General features: G+C 40.4%; 1 protein-coding gene across 4 annotated transcripts in view; it reads left to right on the top strand.

The window, feature by feature from the left end:
- Window positions 1-18,653, top strand: part of LOC111589185 (RNA-binding motif, single-stranded-interacting protein 3) — a 130,179-nt gene that overhangs the window by 29,528 nt on the left and 81,998 nt on the right. For 2 of the 4 annotated variants that reach the window (XM_035943833.2, XM_023300003.3), the window contains exon 2: window positions 10,771-10,958. In XM_035943833.2, the coding sequence (XP_035799726.2) occupies window positions 10,771-10,958 (188 nt within the window). Of the gene's footprint in view, window positions 1-10,767; window positions 10,959-18,653 lie in introns of all 4 variants that reach the window. The other 2 variants (XM_035943827.2, XM_023299995.3) reach the window with 1 other exon arrangement.

Genomic DNA, 18,653 nt, shown 5'->3' with positions numbered 1-18,653 from the left:
AAATACAATGCAGTGGAATGTTCGTCTTTTACATCATTCAGGGAGGGTTTTTTTTTTTTTTTTTTTAGAAAGAGTGTGCAAGGTCAGCCACTTTGTTATATCTGGATTTGTTAGTCGCTGTGATTGTGCAAGAACGTGGCTTGAGCACAGACATGAATCTGAGCCAACATGTATGTATGAAATATGTTCATTGACTGAACTTATTTGTACTAAATGATAAGAATGAGTTATAACTATCTGTACATGGGCATCAGGCCAATAAGAACATTTAATGGAAAAATAATTACGCCTACCGGATAGTTGTATTTGAATGAGACGTGCTGTTATTCATGGACTAAGACTATTTGTGTTCTCTGTCCTTGCTCTCTATTGGAAACACTGTCTTGGTCAGGTTTATCTTACACATTCTTACTCTCAGAATTCATCTAGTACATTTATTCCATTTTAGCGAGTGGCAGCAGTCTTTTTTGTTTTGGTTACACTGGTGTACTATCTCCATTAACATTGAGCAATTTTGCAGAACTGTTGATTATATTCATTGCCAATCTATTAATTTTCTCAGGACAATGCTAACTTTTTTGTTACATTCTTGTTTTCTTTAGTATTTGCACATGGTAACTATGGTATCATTGTATTTAGGAGCATGTTTGTAGTTAGAGATAACACACTACACTACAAATATGGTTAGGGTTTTGACTAAAACGTGGGTGATAAAAAGATCATGGTTATAGCCAAAAAAAACATCAATTTTAGGTCTGTGTGAGTAGGTGAGTTCTGTTTTCCTGCTTGAAATTCAAACAAGCTACGTGCCCTTCATCCACCCTGACCTTCACATGTTCCACTCCACTACATATACACATATACACACTGCTGCATGGCTGTTAGTTATGAGGGGCAGAAGTGTCTAACATGGACGTAATCTGTAGGAATACTGGGTGCAGTGTGTCACAGAAAACTCACAGGAAGGCTCAGAGCCAGTGTTTGAACTGTGCACATATCTGGTATAAGCTGGAGCAAACCATGAATCCACCATAACACCAGAGTTACATTACATTTCCACTTTACAGCATGTTTTTATCTACAGTTCAGAATACTTTTAATAAACATAATGTTTCACTAATGCATTTGTGCATTCTTGCAGTGTATTTTTAAATTCTACCAACATCATTTTGCAACTAAAGACATAGAATTACATTATGCGTAAATGTAAACATGCAGGCATATACAGGATGATGTTGCACAAGCTCATGTTGGTGGGATTTTTCCCACAACCCCTCCACACAAACACTCCCTCAGCTGCGATCCCAAGAACAATGGCTGGTCAGGCTAATGCAAATTCGAATCAATCAAAAGTTAAACAGCTCGTCTGTAAACTCACTCATAGCCTCCCCCCTCTCAGTGACCTTCTCAAAAACACAGCCACAGGAATTCACAGAGAGTTCAGCAACCTACCACAGTCGCTCTCCATCATTTCCTTATCTCCCACCAGGTCAGCGAGCACCAAGTCCAAACTGGATGTCCTCCTGGGATGTTTGCGAGTCTTGTTTATGACAACCCAAGTGTTGTTGATGCTGTTGTTGCTGATGTTAACAAGACAGATAGAGAGGTAGGAGGCTGGAACATGGCGTTCCAGTGGGAAGCAAGTTAGATGACCTGATCTTCAGAGGAGAGGAACGGGGAAAGCAGTGGTTTGGGAAAGAGAGGAAATTGGGGGAGAGGTGGCAGATAAACAAGAGAAAAGTGAGAATGTAAGTACAAGTACATGAAATGTAACGTGGACAGATGAATAGACAGCAAGAGAGAGAGAGAGAGCAAGAAGACAGAGTGCAAGATCAGCATTGCTTTAAGTAGCTTTGTCACTAAACTAGTTGTGAAATGCAGAAACAAAAGCTTTATTTTAAGAGCAAGTCAGCACTGACACAAACGGTTTCTTACCCCATGAGACAAGGAAAACATTCTGTTAAAAGGTGAACTGCAGTGTTTTTATACTAAGTCAAATATATTGCATTGCATCACGTCTTAAATTTGATTTTGAATGTCTCACAAATGATGCAGTCTCCTGTTGCACTATTTTTTATGGCAAAATAAATAGGCCATGCAGACTATAATCTGATAGGTCCACTTTCTACATTTTAATTAAAGTGGAGCCTTTTCTCTTTCTGACTGACCTCACAGTGATCTTAAATCTAGGCTGATGAAACTTGCAGACACCCTGGTAAAACTTGATATCCACTTATTTTTGCCTCGAAAAACTGCACAGAGTCTGCAAACTTAAAGAGGCTTAAATTACAATAATTATACTATTTCAGCTCAAGGGTGTAGTTAAGTCTAGTGTTGCACTTATAAAATACAGCGGTCCGTCTGGTAGGTTTTTGTCCAGTGACACACGGCGACTTCGAACTGAAGGGGAATAATACCAGGGTCCTAACAGGGAGTGCTCTCACAAAGCCTGTAATTAAATTATTTTTCATTTCTAATCAAATAAACCATTTGACAGAGTGTCTACAACAATATCAGAGCATCAGAAAGGCCTCCCCATCACTGAAGGGTACAAGTGCTTTACTCCTGCAGTAGAGTGGACAAAAATAGTGTCCAAATGCAGCAGTTGAACTCATGCCAAAACTTCAGGAGAACTTCAGCAGATTTCTTTAAAAAAAAAAAAAAAAAAAAAGTCAAATTGGCTGAGCAAAAGAGAAGAAGAACAAATATGATCACAGCAAAAGCAGCTAAGACAAGTTCTAGTGAACACAGTTTGCAAACGGTTTTTTAATTGCTGGTAAATGAAACAGATCAATTTATAAAAGATCATCAGACTGAACCAGCTGCTGGTCAACATCTTCTCATGTTTCTGAGCGTGACAGATAGTCTTAGTTCATAAAGAGCTTACTAGAAGCAGTCTGTACCTGCTTCCTGATTGCAATTTGAGGGAAACATGTTTTCTCCTGGATTAAGTTTGTTTGTGACCTATCACAAATACATTTGTAATAACATATCTTTGCCATTTATTTAACTGCCTTACTGTGGTTCCTTTTCAGACAGTCATACAGCATATTAGACACAGTCACCCTAGTAACCCAGAGAATGGAGGAGAAGCTGTTAACATTTAGTAAAAGCATTGTATTTTAACCAAAAAAAACTGTTGTTCTGGCCTGTTCTTTTCATTCCTTTATTTGCTGTGCCATCCGAACGGCGCCCACACGTTTCAAACAGTCCAAATCACAACACTGCAGCCTTTACATTCCTTATTTTCACTCAAAACAATCAAATAATAATAGGTTTTCAGTCCCAGCCTTCCTTTTCTCATCCCTGCTCATCATCTGATTAACTACAATAAATTCCAAAATAGTTCCTCAAAATATTGTTATGTATTAACTCATGAGAAAACAGAACAGATTTACCTCACTTGGATAAATTAGCAAACTTGTTTGGTTTACAAACATGATTGCTTACAAATAGTTTCGGTCTCAAAACCTAAGAAATTCAGAAATTACAGAGAAATAAAGTTTAGGTGTATAGTAATTAATGTACATTTTGTGACACATGGTTGACTAAAACTATTTGAAACTGTCATTTTTTACAGTTTACTCAGAAATTTGAACCAAAAATGCACAGTTTTCTGTTTTATTGTGCATAACATTGTATGAAATAAATCTTCTGCAAAATCAGAAGCAGAATAACTCAGAGAGCAGTTATTTCACATCCCTCCTGTAGTAAGACCAGTTTTCAGTGGTAACACTCTGCTGTCTGCTCTGGATATCTATAGATTGCACTCTAGGTTCCTGAGGACAGTCTGTGATTGCCAGAGCTCTTGATTATGATTGTATTTCACGTTAAAGAACTGCAGATCCTTTTCCAAGAATTCTGGGCGGCTCATGGAACCGGACTTTGAAACAATTTTATTAAATAACCCTACGGTGTGATTTCCCTAGGCATATCATTTACTCTCCAGACTAATCACAGACTCGGCTATACTTCAAGCCTACACATTCCTTAACTTGACACCTCGAGACCCGTAAGTGTCCTGTATTGGATATCATTAGGACTGTCTCCAAGAAACCTATTTATACCTGCACACAGCATTAACTGAGCTTGCTGCAGTCCTCTCTGCTTCCCCCTAACATAAATATGTCAGGACTTCTTTTGTGTGCGGCGCGTATAATACCCTGCAACATCTTGAATCTTCCAATGGAATGAGTCCTGCACCACAGCAGTTTGCCAATCAAGTTATTTCTGTAAATTCCTGAAAAGGTGATTTGTTGTCTTTTCAACGTTTCCGACTGAAGCAACAGCCAGTGCTTAATTTAGCTGCTTGTATAATCTCCAAACGGGGATGGTATATTGGGTGCCATGTTTCCATTCCGATGTATTCATAATCTCTTCCTTAAACCCTTCCGCTGCTGTGTTTAGAGGCAGAGTATGAGAGAATCTCAGTGCTGGACCCAGAAATAGCCTGCATTCTTTCCTCTGTGTTTCAGGAAGCATCAGAAGAGGCCGGAACAGCCCTCTCTCTCTCCCTCCCATGTCCCCCTCTCTCCCTTTTTCTTCCTCCTTCCCCCATTTTGCCTAATTCTCTTCATCAACCATTCCTCTTACAACATTTCTTTTTCCCTTTCTTCCTCTCTGTCATCCAAAGTTCACCCCTTTGTGGGACTGTGCGACCCACGTACTTCCATGTCGCTCCTCCTGAAACGAACCCACAATGAATGGACATAAGTTTGATCGTCAGAAAGGATGTTGGCTGCTGTTGACGCCGCTTTCCAGGAACTAGACATTGTTTGTCAAGTAGAGAACTGTTGAGGAACGTGAGGGGAAGCTGTAGATTGTGCTTGCAGGTGTGTTTGTGTGCGTCTACGTGCATTTCATTGCAGGCATTTGTGCCTCTGCTTAGGGTGTGTTGTGTATCCTTGAACAAAGCAGTGGAGAGGAAAGAGTACACAGGAAGGATGGATGTTAAAAAATCAACAAAAACATCAAGAAATAATCTCATTTAAACTACTACGGTGAGAGGATTCATCAAAGTAAACGGGGCAGATTCTTTTTGTCTAACATTCGATTTTGGTGAGCTTTATGTCTTTCACCATTAGCAGGTTTTCTTCACAGGGTCTGTACAGTCCAAACTGGAGGACGCTTTTGAAGATATGTGACATTTTCTACCTTTATTTGCTTATTAAAATATTGTGACTGCCCCTCGCTGCTTGTTCCTGTTTGGCTGGTGTGTGAGCGGTTAGCTGTTGTTTCAAAGAAGATATTTAAGGTTTGTCGGGTTTAATGCAGATACAGTAAACTCTGCAGATACACACACGAGTGACATTTAAAAGAATAAACAACATTTAGTGTCTATAAATTGTGCCGCTTTTTCTACACTGCGTCATCTTTACATGCAAGGTCTGTTTTTGCCACACAAGCTTTCATCCCTGAAGCATGAAATTCACTTGTGAACATATACAGATGCCTGTATTTAGCAGCAGTTGACTTAATAATAATTTGAATGCTCCATTTTATTTGTTACTGACTGTGTCTTAACACACAGAAGAACTAGTTGCTTGTTTGAGACAGAAGGAAGAAGATTCAGTTGAGAAGAGAAGGGAGTGAAGTGATTCTGCTCTCTCTTAGCACATATTCTATTTTTTAACGCAGGTGAAATTGCCGTATCATTGTTCTCATTTGCATATTTTCTCCTCTGTTGGAAGTAGTGTGAAATATGATCAGTTTGATTGTAATCAAAATGAACAAAAATACAGACTAATGGCAGCAGCTGTATTTTGAGATGGAGACACAAAAGGCAGTCGAGTAAAGCCATGAAGCATCTAAACAAGCTGCAAATGTGTTAAAAACCCTGTAAAACATGAACAATATAGGAAAAGTTGTGGTGGAGTAGTAAAATGGCAACAGAGCTACGAGTGAGCTGGATCACAGCTGGAATAGAATACAGCTGAACCTTATGGGTTTAGTAAGGCGCTGCTAGAACAGCTACTGTATGCATTTGTGTGGCATTTCCATGTCTATAAAAGCAGCTGCACTCATTAATCAATCTCTCAAAGTGGCAACATTCTAAAACGCTTACACAAGTCGCTTTTACTATTCTACCAAATGTGAACTCTGGGTCTCAGCTCACCACTGGATGCACATTTCTTTCCTTTCTGCACCCCTTTTCAAATAGCAAACATTTGTAGTTTATAGTTTTGTTGAACATTTTGATTGTGCAACACCTTTTTGGGTTAATTAGCCACTTTCTTCTTCTCTGCATGCAAGTATTCCACCAAAACAACTCCTCTCGCACCCAATACAATTGTAATTGTTTTAAGTAATACGAACAAGGCAGAGCATTTCATCCTGAGCAACAGAATGATGATAAAGTGCAGTCGGATCATTCTGTACTGAATAATGTTTGGGTTATCTGAGATGGCAATACATTATGATTATTACGGTTTCAAACAGACATACCCACAACAGTGATGCAGAGAGCCGGCAATGGACGGCAGCAATGCTGCTTGATGCCGCAGGTAAATAATAAACTCAGAGGAATCACTCCTACAAACAGCAGAAAGCTACTAAGCAATTTTCAGCTCCTGTTAACATTTTATTAACATCCGGTTATTTTTGTTTTTATGCAGTTTGTAATAGATAGGAATTGTACAGCAAAGAGAGCAGGGAAGACGTTTTGTGATTTTTGGTACACACAATTTTTTGTTTTTGAGCCAATATTAGTGCTGAAATTTGGGAAAAGCCTTCCCTGAATCATTTGACACAGGTCTAAGTATGTCGGTTAATGCAGCAGCATGCAGTTCAGACTTGTTTTGAAACTGAAAGTGTCGGCTTTTACAGAAAAGTTACCAGGGTGCTCCTTCAAAAAAATAAAGCTGACATAGTCACATGCCATCAAATTAACTAACAGGGGCTCATTATTTTACTCATATTATATAGGATTTTGTGCCTCATTGAATGTCTTGAATAGGTAGCTTTATGCGTTTTCCTCTGTGCTCAATGCTCAGCTTTCTTTGCAATGCACTATCTACTCAAATATATGCTCAGCAGGCTGTTAGCAGCATGCACATATATGACACACTGGAGCAATGTTTCTCTGTGTGTTGCTGTTCCATGGCTCAGTCGTGCATGAAATCTACAAAAACCCAGTGACTGTGTTTGCTTTGTGTGACGGTTTGTGTCGCTGCCTCTGAGCCTTTTTCCCACTGCGAGAGCTGCTCCACTGTACTAAGTATGTCAACAACACCAGCTGAGAGGCAGCCTTCAGTCCACACACTGCGACTGCAGACTAATCCTTAAAAGAGAGAAACTGGGAGAAAGAGAGGAGGTAGAAATATAGAGCGAGTACGTGGGAAGTGGAAGGATGGAGGTGAAAAGAGCAGGAGACTGAGCGATGGTGGAGTCAAATTTGACAGCGAGCGAGAGAGGCAGAGGAGAGGAGAAAATGTGGATGCTAGAGAGAGAGTGAGAGATTTTAATGTTTCAAAGGATTTCCCTATCACAGTCTCTGACATATTACATGCACAGCTCACTATCAGCCCCAGTGCTGACAGCTGCACAAATTGGCTGAAAGAGGTTCCCTGGGCAAGGCCTTTGATCAGGTGTGTGTGTGTGGTGTGTCAGCGAGACGAGACGAAGCAAAGAGATTTTGTACATTTGTGCATACCTGGACATCTCTGTGAAGACAGGCTGTTTTCTGCTCCAGACCACAGTGGAATAAAATGAATGTACTGAGATAAGGCCAACATTGTGTGTGTATGTGTTTTTTAATAAATGCTAACAGTCTGGTTTCAAAGGTTGCATGTGCTGGCATTGTGTTTGTAAGTACGCAGTGTGTGTTATCTTAAGCAGGTATAGCTTTTATTCCGGTGACATTTCCCTTTCAGATTTCATCCTGGGCTCTTTTATTTGTGTCTGACACTTCCCATCAACCATGTATCCATGTTATCTTGCAGAGGTGGTCGGTACACAAACCTTTTGTTAAAAGGCTCATATCGAGGCAGCTCTCAACACAGTTCAGGCTTTGAAGCGGTGAGGTTTTCATTATCATGATCACAGACGCAAAAATGCATACGCTCTTCTCACTAGAGATTTTCTTGTATCGCATGTGATATTAATCAACCCTGATTCCAAAAAATAACGTCCTTATGCAACTAACTTGCATTTTTTTAAGAAACATGACCTATTCTCTATCCAGAAAGGTAAGAATATAATGTTATAGGAAACATTTCCATTTTGAAAGAGCAACAAAGTTCATAATACTTGACTGAATGGATGATAATGACATTAACTCGACTCGTTTGGATTTGCTGTTTACTTTTATTTTCACCTGCTGTTTGGTAAAGTATGTTATAAACTTAGAGAAAACAATCCTACAAACACCAGAAGACAACAAAAGAAACTACAGCTCTTGTTAACATGTAATCCAATTGATTCTGTATTATGCTCATTATGCGTGAGTAAACTACTTGGTTACGTTTAGGAAAATATCACGGTTGGGTTAAAATGCAACCTTTCACAAAATGTTCAGAGCTTCTTCTCTATTATCAGGGTTAGCCGGGTGGTGAGTCCCTCACCATTAATATATGACGGTTTGTCTAAAAAGGAGCAGCATTCGGAAAGTAATGAAACAAAAGCATAAGAAGACCAAATCCTTGGGGTCTAGATGCTGTTGGTTGAGCAGAAAGTTTAGCAGATGGCTGATGGAGACTTTGGTTGAGCTGCTTTGGTGGAAATGGGAGGAGAATGCTGGCACATAGATCACTGGACAATAGCAGTGAAGTTGAAAATGAAGTGATTTTGAAAGACAATTCAAAGAGAGCGGCAGGAACAGACCATTATGCAAAGAGACAGAACATGAGCAAACACATCTTAATTTAATGGAAACATATGTTTATTGCATTGCATGATTTTTCTTTAGGAGGTTTCCTGCATAAAGCGATTCCTTGTATGCATGGCAACCCATTTATCATGACTGAAGAAAAGCCAATCGTCTATACTTAAGATTATCGTAATTATCGATTTATGATTTTGAAAATAAAATCTTTAAAAATAATGAATCATACCAGTCTGTCAATGCCTGTCAAGAACTCACATATCCAGTAAAATCAATCTCCTCCCTGTTAAGTGTAATGACGGATTGATTTATGCATTGATTAGATTCAGTCCATTTTTGCACTTTATATTTTTTTGCATTTGTGTCTTCAGTAGCTTGCAGATAGAGACAATATTTCCTCTGTGAACGCTGTATTGGGAGATATTCTGGAAAAAATACCAGACTGCATATGTAAGAGACACTTGCAATACAAAGTAGTATTTGTCACATCTATTAAAATGATGTATTACGCAATGCGGCCTTTTTTCATCTCTGTACTTTGTCATGTTTTTGTGGAGTGTTTATATGCTGATTCGAGGCTGTTAGTGTGAGATTCTGGCCTGTAAATAGCACCGTCTCCATTTACTGCTACATGTCTGCTGCACATGTGTTCAATCCTGTTAGCGCTGTCTGTGGGAGCTGCCAGCATACCTGTGTGTGTGTGTGTGTCAGGAGTTGTGTGTCAGTTTGAGGGAAGTACAGGTAATGGATTAATATCAGAGCTGGCTCGGGCTGCACATTGCTGTGTGGTGACAGCCTGTCATTATCACAAACACTGGCTCACACGCACAAGCTCGCACAGGCTCACTGGCATCCGTGGCTACACATTCTCACACAGACACACACAGGATTCATCTAAGCACATGAACTCTCGCTGTCTCACCTGCCTCTCTCCTGTTCTCTCGCTGTCTCTCTCACTCATCACACTGGAACCAGGCTGTGATCACCTCAAACTGCAGCAGCTTCTTGAACTTGTTCCATCTACTTTCCAACGGTGGGACCAATCCTGAGACCGGGCTTCTTTGTCAAGCCAGTGGAGCTGTTTTGCTCCCAACATGAAGGCAGCAGACAGGCTGTTTTGAACAGTGCTGTCAGAGGAGCCACCGAGCTTGTTTACTTCCCTCAAACTTAACCTAATAGTTTGCCTAAGGCAGCGGGCAGGCAGGGGCCATCAGTGCCAGACACTCATTAATGCCTGCACTGCCCTTCTTCCCTGCCAGAAATGGTCATCTTATTAAGCCATTTAGTCAGAATTGAGCTGTGTAATTGGACAGTGGAGCACAGTAGGAAATGTTTGAGTAAGTTAACGTTAATAAGGAGCAATGTTTGGTTTGACACCTACCTGAACTTGAAGTTGCACTGTATCAAGAAAATGTCATTTGATTCTCTTCAATCAGTCTGATCCTTAAAAAGACAAATTCACCACCAACAAGCCACACGCTCACTTGCTTTACAAACCTCTTCATCATCAGTTGTTTGGAACATTTCCCGCTGTAAAACATGGAAATATTGTAGCTTTGAGTAGGTCACCCCAGTCATGACTCACAATAATGTTTATTACACCGTCATTAAATCTAACCAAGTGTAGAAGCTACTGCTGAGATTCAGCACAGCATGTTTTTGTTATTGATGCAAGCTCCTGTGGTAAAACTTGGTACCACAATCATCAGACGCTGCTGATTTCTCATATCCTGTTTCTCTAATTTGATTCACTTCCTGATGAATCAAGATATTGGTGTGGGACAGGAAAGTGTTGCTCAAAGGGATGTGAGCTCGGTTTTGTTTGTTTAGGACTGTGGGGCAGAAACTTTTTTTTTCTTTTTGCAGAAATACAGCAAATGCATGAAAAATGATTGTGTTGTGACCTTAAGTAACCTTTCCCTCTTCTTTTTGTGTTTCCCTCTCAGCAGCAGTCTTATGCTCCTCCCCCTCCGCCTATGGCCCCGCCCAGCCCTGGCACCACAGGAGGAGGAGGAGGTGGAGGTGGAGGTGGAGGTCAGGGAGGAGGGCTAGTGGAGCAACTTAGTAAGACCAACCTGTACATCCGAGGCCTGCCACCTGCCACCACCGACCAAGACCTCATCAAACTATGCCAGCCGTGAGTTCCTCTATTCTATTCTATTCTATTCTATTCTATTCTATTCTATTCTATTCTATTCTATTCTATTCTATTCTATTCTATTCTATTCTATTCTATTCTATTCTATTCTGTTCTGCTCTGGCCCCATCCCAGTCCTACAGAGGCATTACACAGCGTCCTTCAGTGCTGCTGGGTTCAGTTCATTCCTGCTCAGTTCACTTCAGCTTGTGGTAATTAGTGTTGCGTGAGTCCAACAGCAGCTTATAATGAGTATCAACAGTTTGCTCTTGACCTCTGTGTTCCTCCTCTCTGCTTCCTCAGAGGAAAAAACACAACCCAGCTGGGCCTAACCCATCCGCTCCCCTCCACACTGCGTCATCTGCACACACAAGGACACACAAATGCATCCTTCTGTCCATCAGTGTTAAAAAGAGTTTTAAGCCCCTCAGTTATCAGCAGATTTACCCGCATTTCGAGGCATTTCTTGCCTTAATGAGAACATGGCGGGTCACTCTACAGATTCCATGATTGTAGTAATAAAATGAAGCTGTAGAGAAATATAATTGCATTGAATTACCAGTACAATGTGAAATGTGATGACTTTGACCACTGTGTTTCATAGCAGCTATTGCAATGATGTTTGCCAAGCATCTTAACATTTTAGAAATGATCCGCAAGGTTGATTTTGTAAGTGATGAAAGGGTAGCCTCTCAGATCTATTGTTTATTTTAACCCACTATGCTGTGGACCCCAGGGATTTTTTCCTCCTGTCAAGTGTTTACTCACTGTGGGTTCAATTTCCACTACAATATAATTTCCTGCAATTCAATAGAAACAGCACAACCATTAAGACATAGAAAGAACTCAAACATGAAACTCAAAGATAATGTCACAAATCATAAAAATCTGTGCTATTATTCGTCATTTTATGACAATTGAAACAAAACTTGACTTGACATGGACAACATTTTTCTAAATGACACCAAATATTACTAATACTGGAAAAATACTGAAATACTGACTGTTGGTTGCAGCTGAGTTACTAAAGCTTTTAATACTTTAAAATATTTTTAAAATTTATCTGCAAAATCTGGTTAGATCAAATAGTTCATTTTTGACAAATTTCTAAGTGAGACACGTCAAATGAAGAGATTTTGATGAAATGTCAAATTTTACAGCTTCTGTTTGGTTCATTTTCTTCACTGTCACACGTGATTAGTTCAAAGACTGTCTGAAAGATCAAAATGCAATGTTTCTGGCTCTGATTAAAAAACAGTTAAAAAGATTAAAAGTAGCCTGCCTTTTGAACCCAACAGGGGGCTTTGGGGTTCATATGATTAAAACCATATAAACTCTGTGACTGAGTTCATTCTTGAGCCTGTAAACAGCAACTGATGAAAAACAATCTCACCACCAGGTCCGTTTAGTAAAGTAATTTTCTTTTGATTTTCTCCAGCTGGTGGGTTAAAAAAATAAATATAAAAAAAATAGATCAAAGAAAGTCAAAGATAAAAAAAAATTAATCTGTAATAGTTATTTTTTGTATATGATGTTGTTTCCCATCATAGTTAGTTTAAACAGTATTTAGACATGGCTCAGGATTATTCTGTGATTCTGTGGTTTATTACTTTCAAAATGAAACTACCTTTTATATGCTTTTAGGCATTGATTTTCCTATTTAAAGCATACCTTAATTGTTTTATATTTTAAAAAATTCTCTCTAAAAACAAAACAAATATCAATACCGAAAATGCTTAATAGAGACCTTACAACAGCAACTGGCTGTAAGGAAGTCAGTATTAATGAAACATTTGCATTAAAATGCATCCTTAAACCCTAGATGGGATCCTCAAACTTCTGTCTGTTCTGTTCTTGGTAATATTTTGGTGAATCGTGGTTTTCCTGATTATTCTTCAACTGTAGTAGCTGAAATTTTACTAGCAGAATCATTGGTGACAGCACTCAGAGTCGATCCTGCACATTTCGCTCCCAATTGTCCCCATGTGGACAAACTGTGTCAACACAGAATGTAATGCAAGCGATAAACCAGTTTTCCCAGAGAGGGTCTTGTTTGCTCCTAGTAACCCCCTAATATATCATCCAACTGAATACGGGTGTTATTCTGTAGGTATGGATTTCTCCAATGCTTGTGATCCATTTAGGAATAAAGAGAAAGGCAGAATAAAAAGTGAAGACAGCCTCACATATGCACACACCATACCTTGCCCTTCTGCGTGTCAGCTGCAGTTCAAGCCTGTTGTATTTCAGCTTCGCCCTGGAGGCGTTCTGGAGAAACAGGGTGAAAAATGGGGGCCAATAAAAGTTTCATTAGAGGCCCAGTCAGTGTGCCAAGTGGCCAGTAACATTTAGGAAAGGTCACTGGGGGAGGAGGTGTGTGTGTGTGTGCTGTTGGGCAGCAGTTACCAGCGCTGGCTTTCTAAATCTCCCCGGCTTTCGGAAATAGACTGAGTGGCAGTTTCCTGTCACTCTCTGACATGACGAGCACGCATGCGCATATGAAAACACACACACACACACACACACACACACACACACACACACACACAAGCATTTCATTCATGTGCACAGTTACAATGAATAACGGAAGGACAATCCCTTGCCACTGTCACACGCACCCACACACCCTTTCAACTCAATGTCATCCTCATCCTTATTGTTGCAAAAATGTGGCTTTATTTGTGTTCCAATCTGCCCACCAGCTCCGTCCCATTCTGTCATCCTCCTCATTTCCTCCTTCCATCCTTCTCTCCCTCTGAACCTCACACCCCCGTCCCTCGCTCTCTGTCTCTGTGCCAGTTCTCAGAGTGTCAGTGAAAAGTGCTGTTGTCAGCTGACATTTCCAATCACTCCCCCGGTCGCCCAAACTATGGACACACTTTTAACGTCTGGGGACAGAGCAGAACGTGACCGGAATCTAAAGCAGAGCACAAGGGCAATTTCTCTCTCTCTCACTTGCTTTCACTCACGCTTGTTGTCTTTCTGTCTCTCTCTCATGCTTACCACTGATATAAAACTCCTATCTATCTATCTATCTATCTATCTGTCTGTCTGTCTGTCTGTCTGTCTGTCTGTCTGTCTGTCTGTCTGTCTGTCTGTCTGTCTGTCTGTCTGTCTGTCCGTCCGTCCGTCCGTCCGTCCGTCCGTCCGTCCGTCCGTCCGTCCGTCCATCCATCCATCCATCCGGACAATTCTATGTTTTAACCACTGAAAGGACAAATCACTGAACGATGATATAAAACGCTGAACGACTTTGAGATCTCTCATGAATCATCAACAGCTGAGTTAGAACAGCTTTAATCTTGCACTAAAACCTGCAGTATGGCTCATGAAATCCAGAAAAAAAAATAATGCTTGATATCTTAGCATCAGTTGATTGATACAAAACCTAAACCTTGACATATCTTTCTGTCCCAAACTTTTTATCCTTTGAGACGTCTTTAATTATCGTACTTTTTTATGAGAAAAACTCCCCATAATACCAATTAAACTGCCCTCTTGAAAAGATCCACTAAAATTGTCAGAAGATGTCCATTTTTTATGGAATGACAAGCTTCTTATAGATTGAAACACCGGTTTATCTACTACACTATTACTCACAAATTAAGCTGCAGCTTATTGTCACTATTCAATTCAATTCAATTTTATTTGTACAGCGCCAATTACAATTCAAACTGTCTCAAGGCGATTTACAGAACCCATATGCCTGAACCCCCAGAGCAAGCCCTAAGGCGACAGTGGCAAGAAAAAACTGCCTTTTCACGGGAAGAAACCTTGAGCAGAACCCGGCTCACTTAGGGGGGACACATCTGACACTGGCTGACGGGTTGAGAGGGACACTATGCAACAATAATAATAAAAGTGTAAAAGTGTTTGTTCTATCTCTACATGCTGACACATACTTGAGAAAAGCTCCATTCAGCCAGAATAAGTGAATTATCCAAAATAAACTTATTTGATTCAGGCAGGATCCGGTATGTTTGGCTTGAACCTGTGTAGGACTGCCAGAGTGAGTGCATAGTCCTGACAGTGAAGCACATAATTAGGAGTAATGATATGGGGCTGCATGAGTGCAAAAGGTGTTTGGAAAATTACATTTTGAATGTCAGCGCATGTACCAAAATACTGGCTGACAGGATGACTCCCAGCAAATATTCCAGTAATCTTCCAACGCAAAAATGATTAAAAGCACTCTGACAAATCCACACAAGAGTTTTAAAAGAAGAAAAAAGTGAAACTATGACCTGGCCATGTGCTTCACCTGGCTAGAATCCAGCAGAACACCTCTCATGTATTTTAGACAAAGACAGAGCAATACAACAATCAAAAGCTGAAAAAAAGTCTCTGGAGAATAGAAAAACATCTGTGCCGAAGTTTCTGAAACGGCAGTATCTTCCAAAAATATTGGTGTACATACAAAGTACTGAACAAATAGAAAATTTGAATCTGAGTCACGGAAGTTGTACTGACTTTTGCTGCATTAAGTTTTAGATCATTTTCCATTTAAGTGATATTACAGGGGTGCATCTGTAGTCTACAGATCTTTTTACAAGTAACTATTCATATTATACAGATCATATGCCATTGTTGATCTTCTCTACTCCTCTTTGCCACAGCAGACATTTTGGCTTTGCATAGTAGGAAGAAACACACCATTAAGAATGACTGCATTCTATTAAGGTTGGGCTGTTTGAATTGTTTCCAGGATCCTCTTACTGTGCAGTCTGACCTGCTGTCGAGCTCACTGAAAGATGAAGTCTGAGATTCTGGAGCGAGAGATTGGTTAGCATAATCTGATAGTTAGCATATTGCAGATTTACCCTTCCTCTTATTCCCTATGTCCTGTGCACAAACATGAACATGCACAGTGTTGAGACACTTTATATCCCATTTACAGAGCCGGGGTTGCATATAAACACAAGTTCTTTTTTGCAGAAAGGGCAGCTATCAGACCATTAATAGGTATTGAAAGACTGACAAAAAGTGCATTCAGTTACTGTAGTTTATTTTACTCCTTTATTGGAACTGAGCCACTGTCAAAACTATTTGCTTCACTTATGATTTCCCAGTTATGACAAGTAAAATATCTGCTTTGAAAAAGGGATATTGAAGGACCCACTTGTTTTATTAATTTTTTTTCTTGCTATTTCCGGTGTGAACTTTAGCAAATCAACGTGTTAAAGTTTCCAGCTGCCAGTATGCTTTATCAGAAGAGCTTCTCAGATGGTCAAACACCTTCAGAAATCCCTTTCAGTGTCGCAGTAGGAGAGAGCTGTGCCCAAAAAAACCAAATCCTGGAATGTTTTGTAACTGGCATTCCCACGCTGACAACCACTTTACAATTTCTGATGTATTGAGACAAGAAGTCACTGTACCTAGTTCTTTACTAGCAACCTCAGGGTCAGTGTTTCCTTTTGGGAAAAAAATCAGGTGTTGTTAAACTTAATTCACCGTAATTTCATTGATAAAAAGATCCTATATTTAGGATCCTAAATAGAGAAGATATTGAACTTTCTCCTCTGAAGAATTATGACCAAAGATGCAGCGGAGATTAAACTCACCTAAACTCAATTTCTCCACCATTGTATTTGAAAAATAGTTTGCCCCAGTTATTTGGTCTGACGTAAGTCTTTGTGGAAGAAGTTTGCCCTCTACCCCACAGCATTATCAGATGAAAGAAAAGTCACAATAACAAAAAAATATCAGCCCATGCTCTGACTTAAATAGTCTCTTTTTTGTGTAAAAATGTAGTTATTTACTTTGTTATAACCATATTTTAATCTCCTGAATGCTCCACCTAACCAGATTGCCTCGGAGCTCATGATTTAAACTTCAGATAAAACCCTTTTGGCAGAAAAGCTTAATGTTTCAGTAACTTTAAGTCATCTTCTAAATTCACAGCGCATTGCCTATTCATCATGGAAACAGCCCAAGATTTAATTTCTTTATAAGGCGTGAGGATGTTAAAGTACATGTGGAGTGAGGAGTGAATTGGAAGACTTGTGAAGTGATGCACTCTCTCTGTCCTCCCTCAGCGTTGGTCTGTTTGAGTCTAACTGGCAGAGAGGAGGGAGAAATGAGGGAAATACGAGAGAGAAGACAGCTGTATCGGATCCCCAATTAGGAGCTACCACACACAGAGACCAACCTGAGCTAAAGTGTGCACCGTCGCACACATCTGCCTGCACACACACAACTTAGCATTACGTAGGACATGCACGTAAACATAATGTATACATTCACTCATAGACGTCCTGCAGAGATGAAGAAATGATGTGTGTTTGTTTGCGAGTGCGAACCGCGATTCAGACGACATCAAACGCTCGGCATCCATAGGCTGATGCCGTTCCACAAGGGAATGAAAACACCTCTCTGATGCTTCGAGGGCCCTCTGAGGACTGTCATTACCACTTCACACACACGAGCACAGCCAGGGTGCACACACATTTTGTCAAGCCTGCCAAAACTCGGCGCGCCGAGTTTCGTATTGACGTTCCTCCTTAAATCTCGGCAGTCGAGAAAATACTGTCAATTTCAGCGGTCTGACTGTTCTCTGTGTAAGAAATCAAAACTTCCATTTTGGCGAGGATTCTAAAGAGTCTCCGTGTGTTGAGGAGGACACAGAGCCTCGTCCTGAAAGAATTGTCACACTGAAAGTCAGTCTGTCAGCTCTACTCCCCACCAACCCAGCCCCGACCGTTGCTGTGGAAAGGCATTCTTCTCTGGCTTTGCACTGTGTTGTGGAGCTTTGTAGCGTTTCTGTGAAGTCAAGGAAAATAGAGAATTTTAGGTTAGCCAGCAGCTCCTGTGGAGTAGTTGATACTTCATGATACAAAGAAGTATTGTAGACAGGGAGGTGCTGCTGCATGACTAAAAAATAGGCTGAAGGGTGAAAATCTATAGAACCAAATTCACAAAAAGAATGTGTTGTCATTCAGTTTTTAGGGATTTCACTCAAAATCCTAGCCGATCCATACAAAGGCAGTGCAAAATGCACTTTTCACACTTGTTTGCTGTCGTTTAAATCACCTTGTCATGCTTTTTATAGTATTGCTCCACTGTTACTTCACACTTGACTTGAATTATGGATTTTATGGCAAATTAACTCCTCAGATTGGTTTCAGAACAATTCCACTCACTGTTTCTAGGCGCAGTGGAAAGTAGAGGAATAAGGAAGTGCTGATTCCAAGTGTTTGGCTCCTTTTCATCCTGTGTTGGTATGTTTTAAGCATTTCAGTAGTTTTTATGAGTGTCTCACATGTCGCTGCCGTTGGGTGAAGTGCAGGTCGATGTTTTTTCAACTCAGTCCAGGCTTCTGCTGGAATCTAGCAAAGGCTTTCCAGCTGGGACGTGAACACAGAACAGGACATTCTGAACTTTTCCTTTCCTCTTTAGTCCGCGCACTCTCTCTGCAGTCTCCTGTCTTCATCATCCGATCTGTTATCAATACTTTATTTCTGTGTCTTCTCCCACAAAAACAGATTGTGGCAGCTGTCTGGATAAAATGGAATATTACCACAGAATCAAATCCAGAGTGAGACACCATTTTGGATGATGCAGTGATGTTGTAATTTGACATTTCCCCAAGGCCATGGCGTCATCACCCTCCTCTCCTCTCCTCTCCTCTCCTCTCCTCTCCTCTCCTCTCCTCTCCTCTCCTCTCCTCTCCTCTCCTCTCCTCTCCTCTCCTCTCCT

The sequence above is a fragment of the Amphiprion ocellaris genome, chromosome 9 (genome assembly GCF_022539595.1).
Source record: "Amphiprion ocellaris isolate individual 3 ecotype Okinawa chromosome 9, ASM2253959v1, whole genome shotgun sequence".
In the NCBI taxonomy this organism is placed as follows: domain Eukaryota; kingdom Metazoa; phylum Chordata; class Actinopteri; family Pomacentridae; genus Amphiprion; species Amphiprion ocellaris.
The sequence above is the reverse complement of the archived record's forward strand: the minus strand, read 5'-3'. Positions and strand labels throughout refer to the sequence as shown.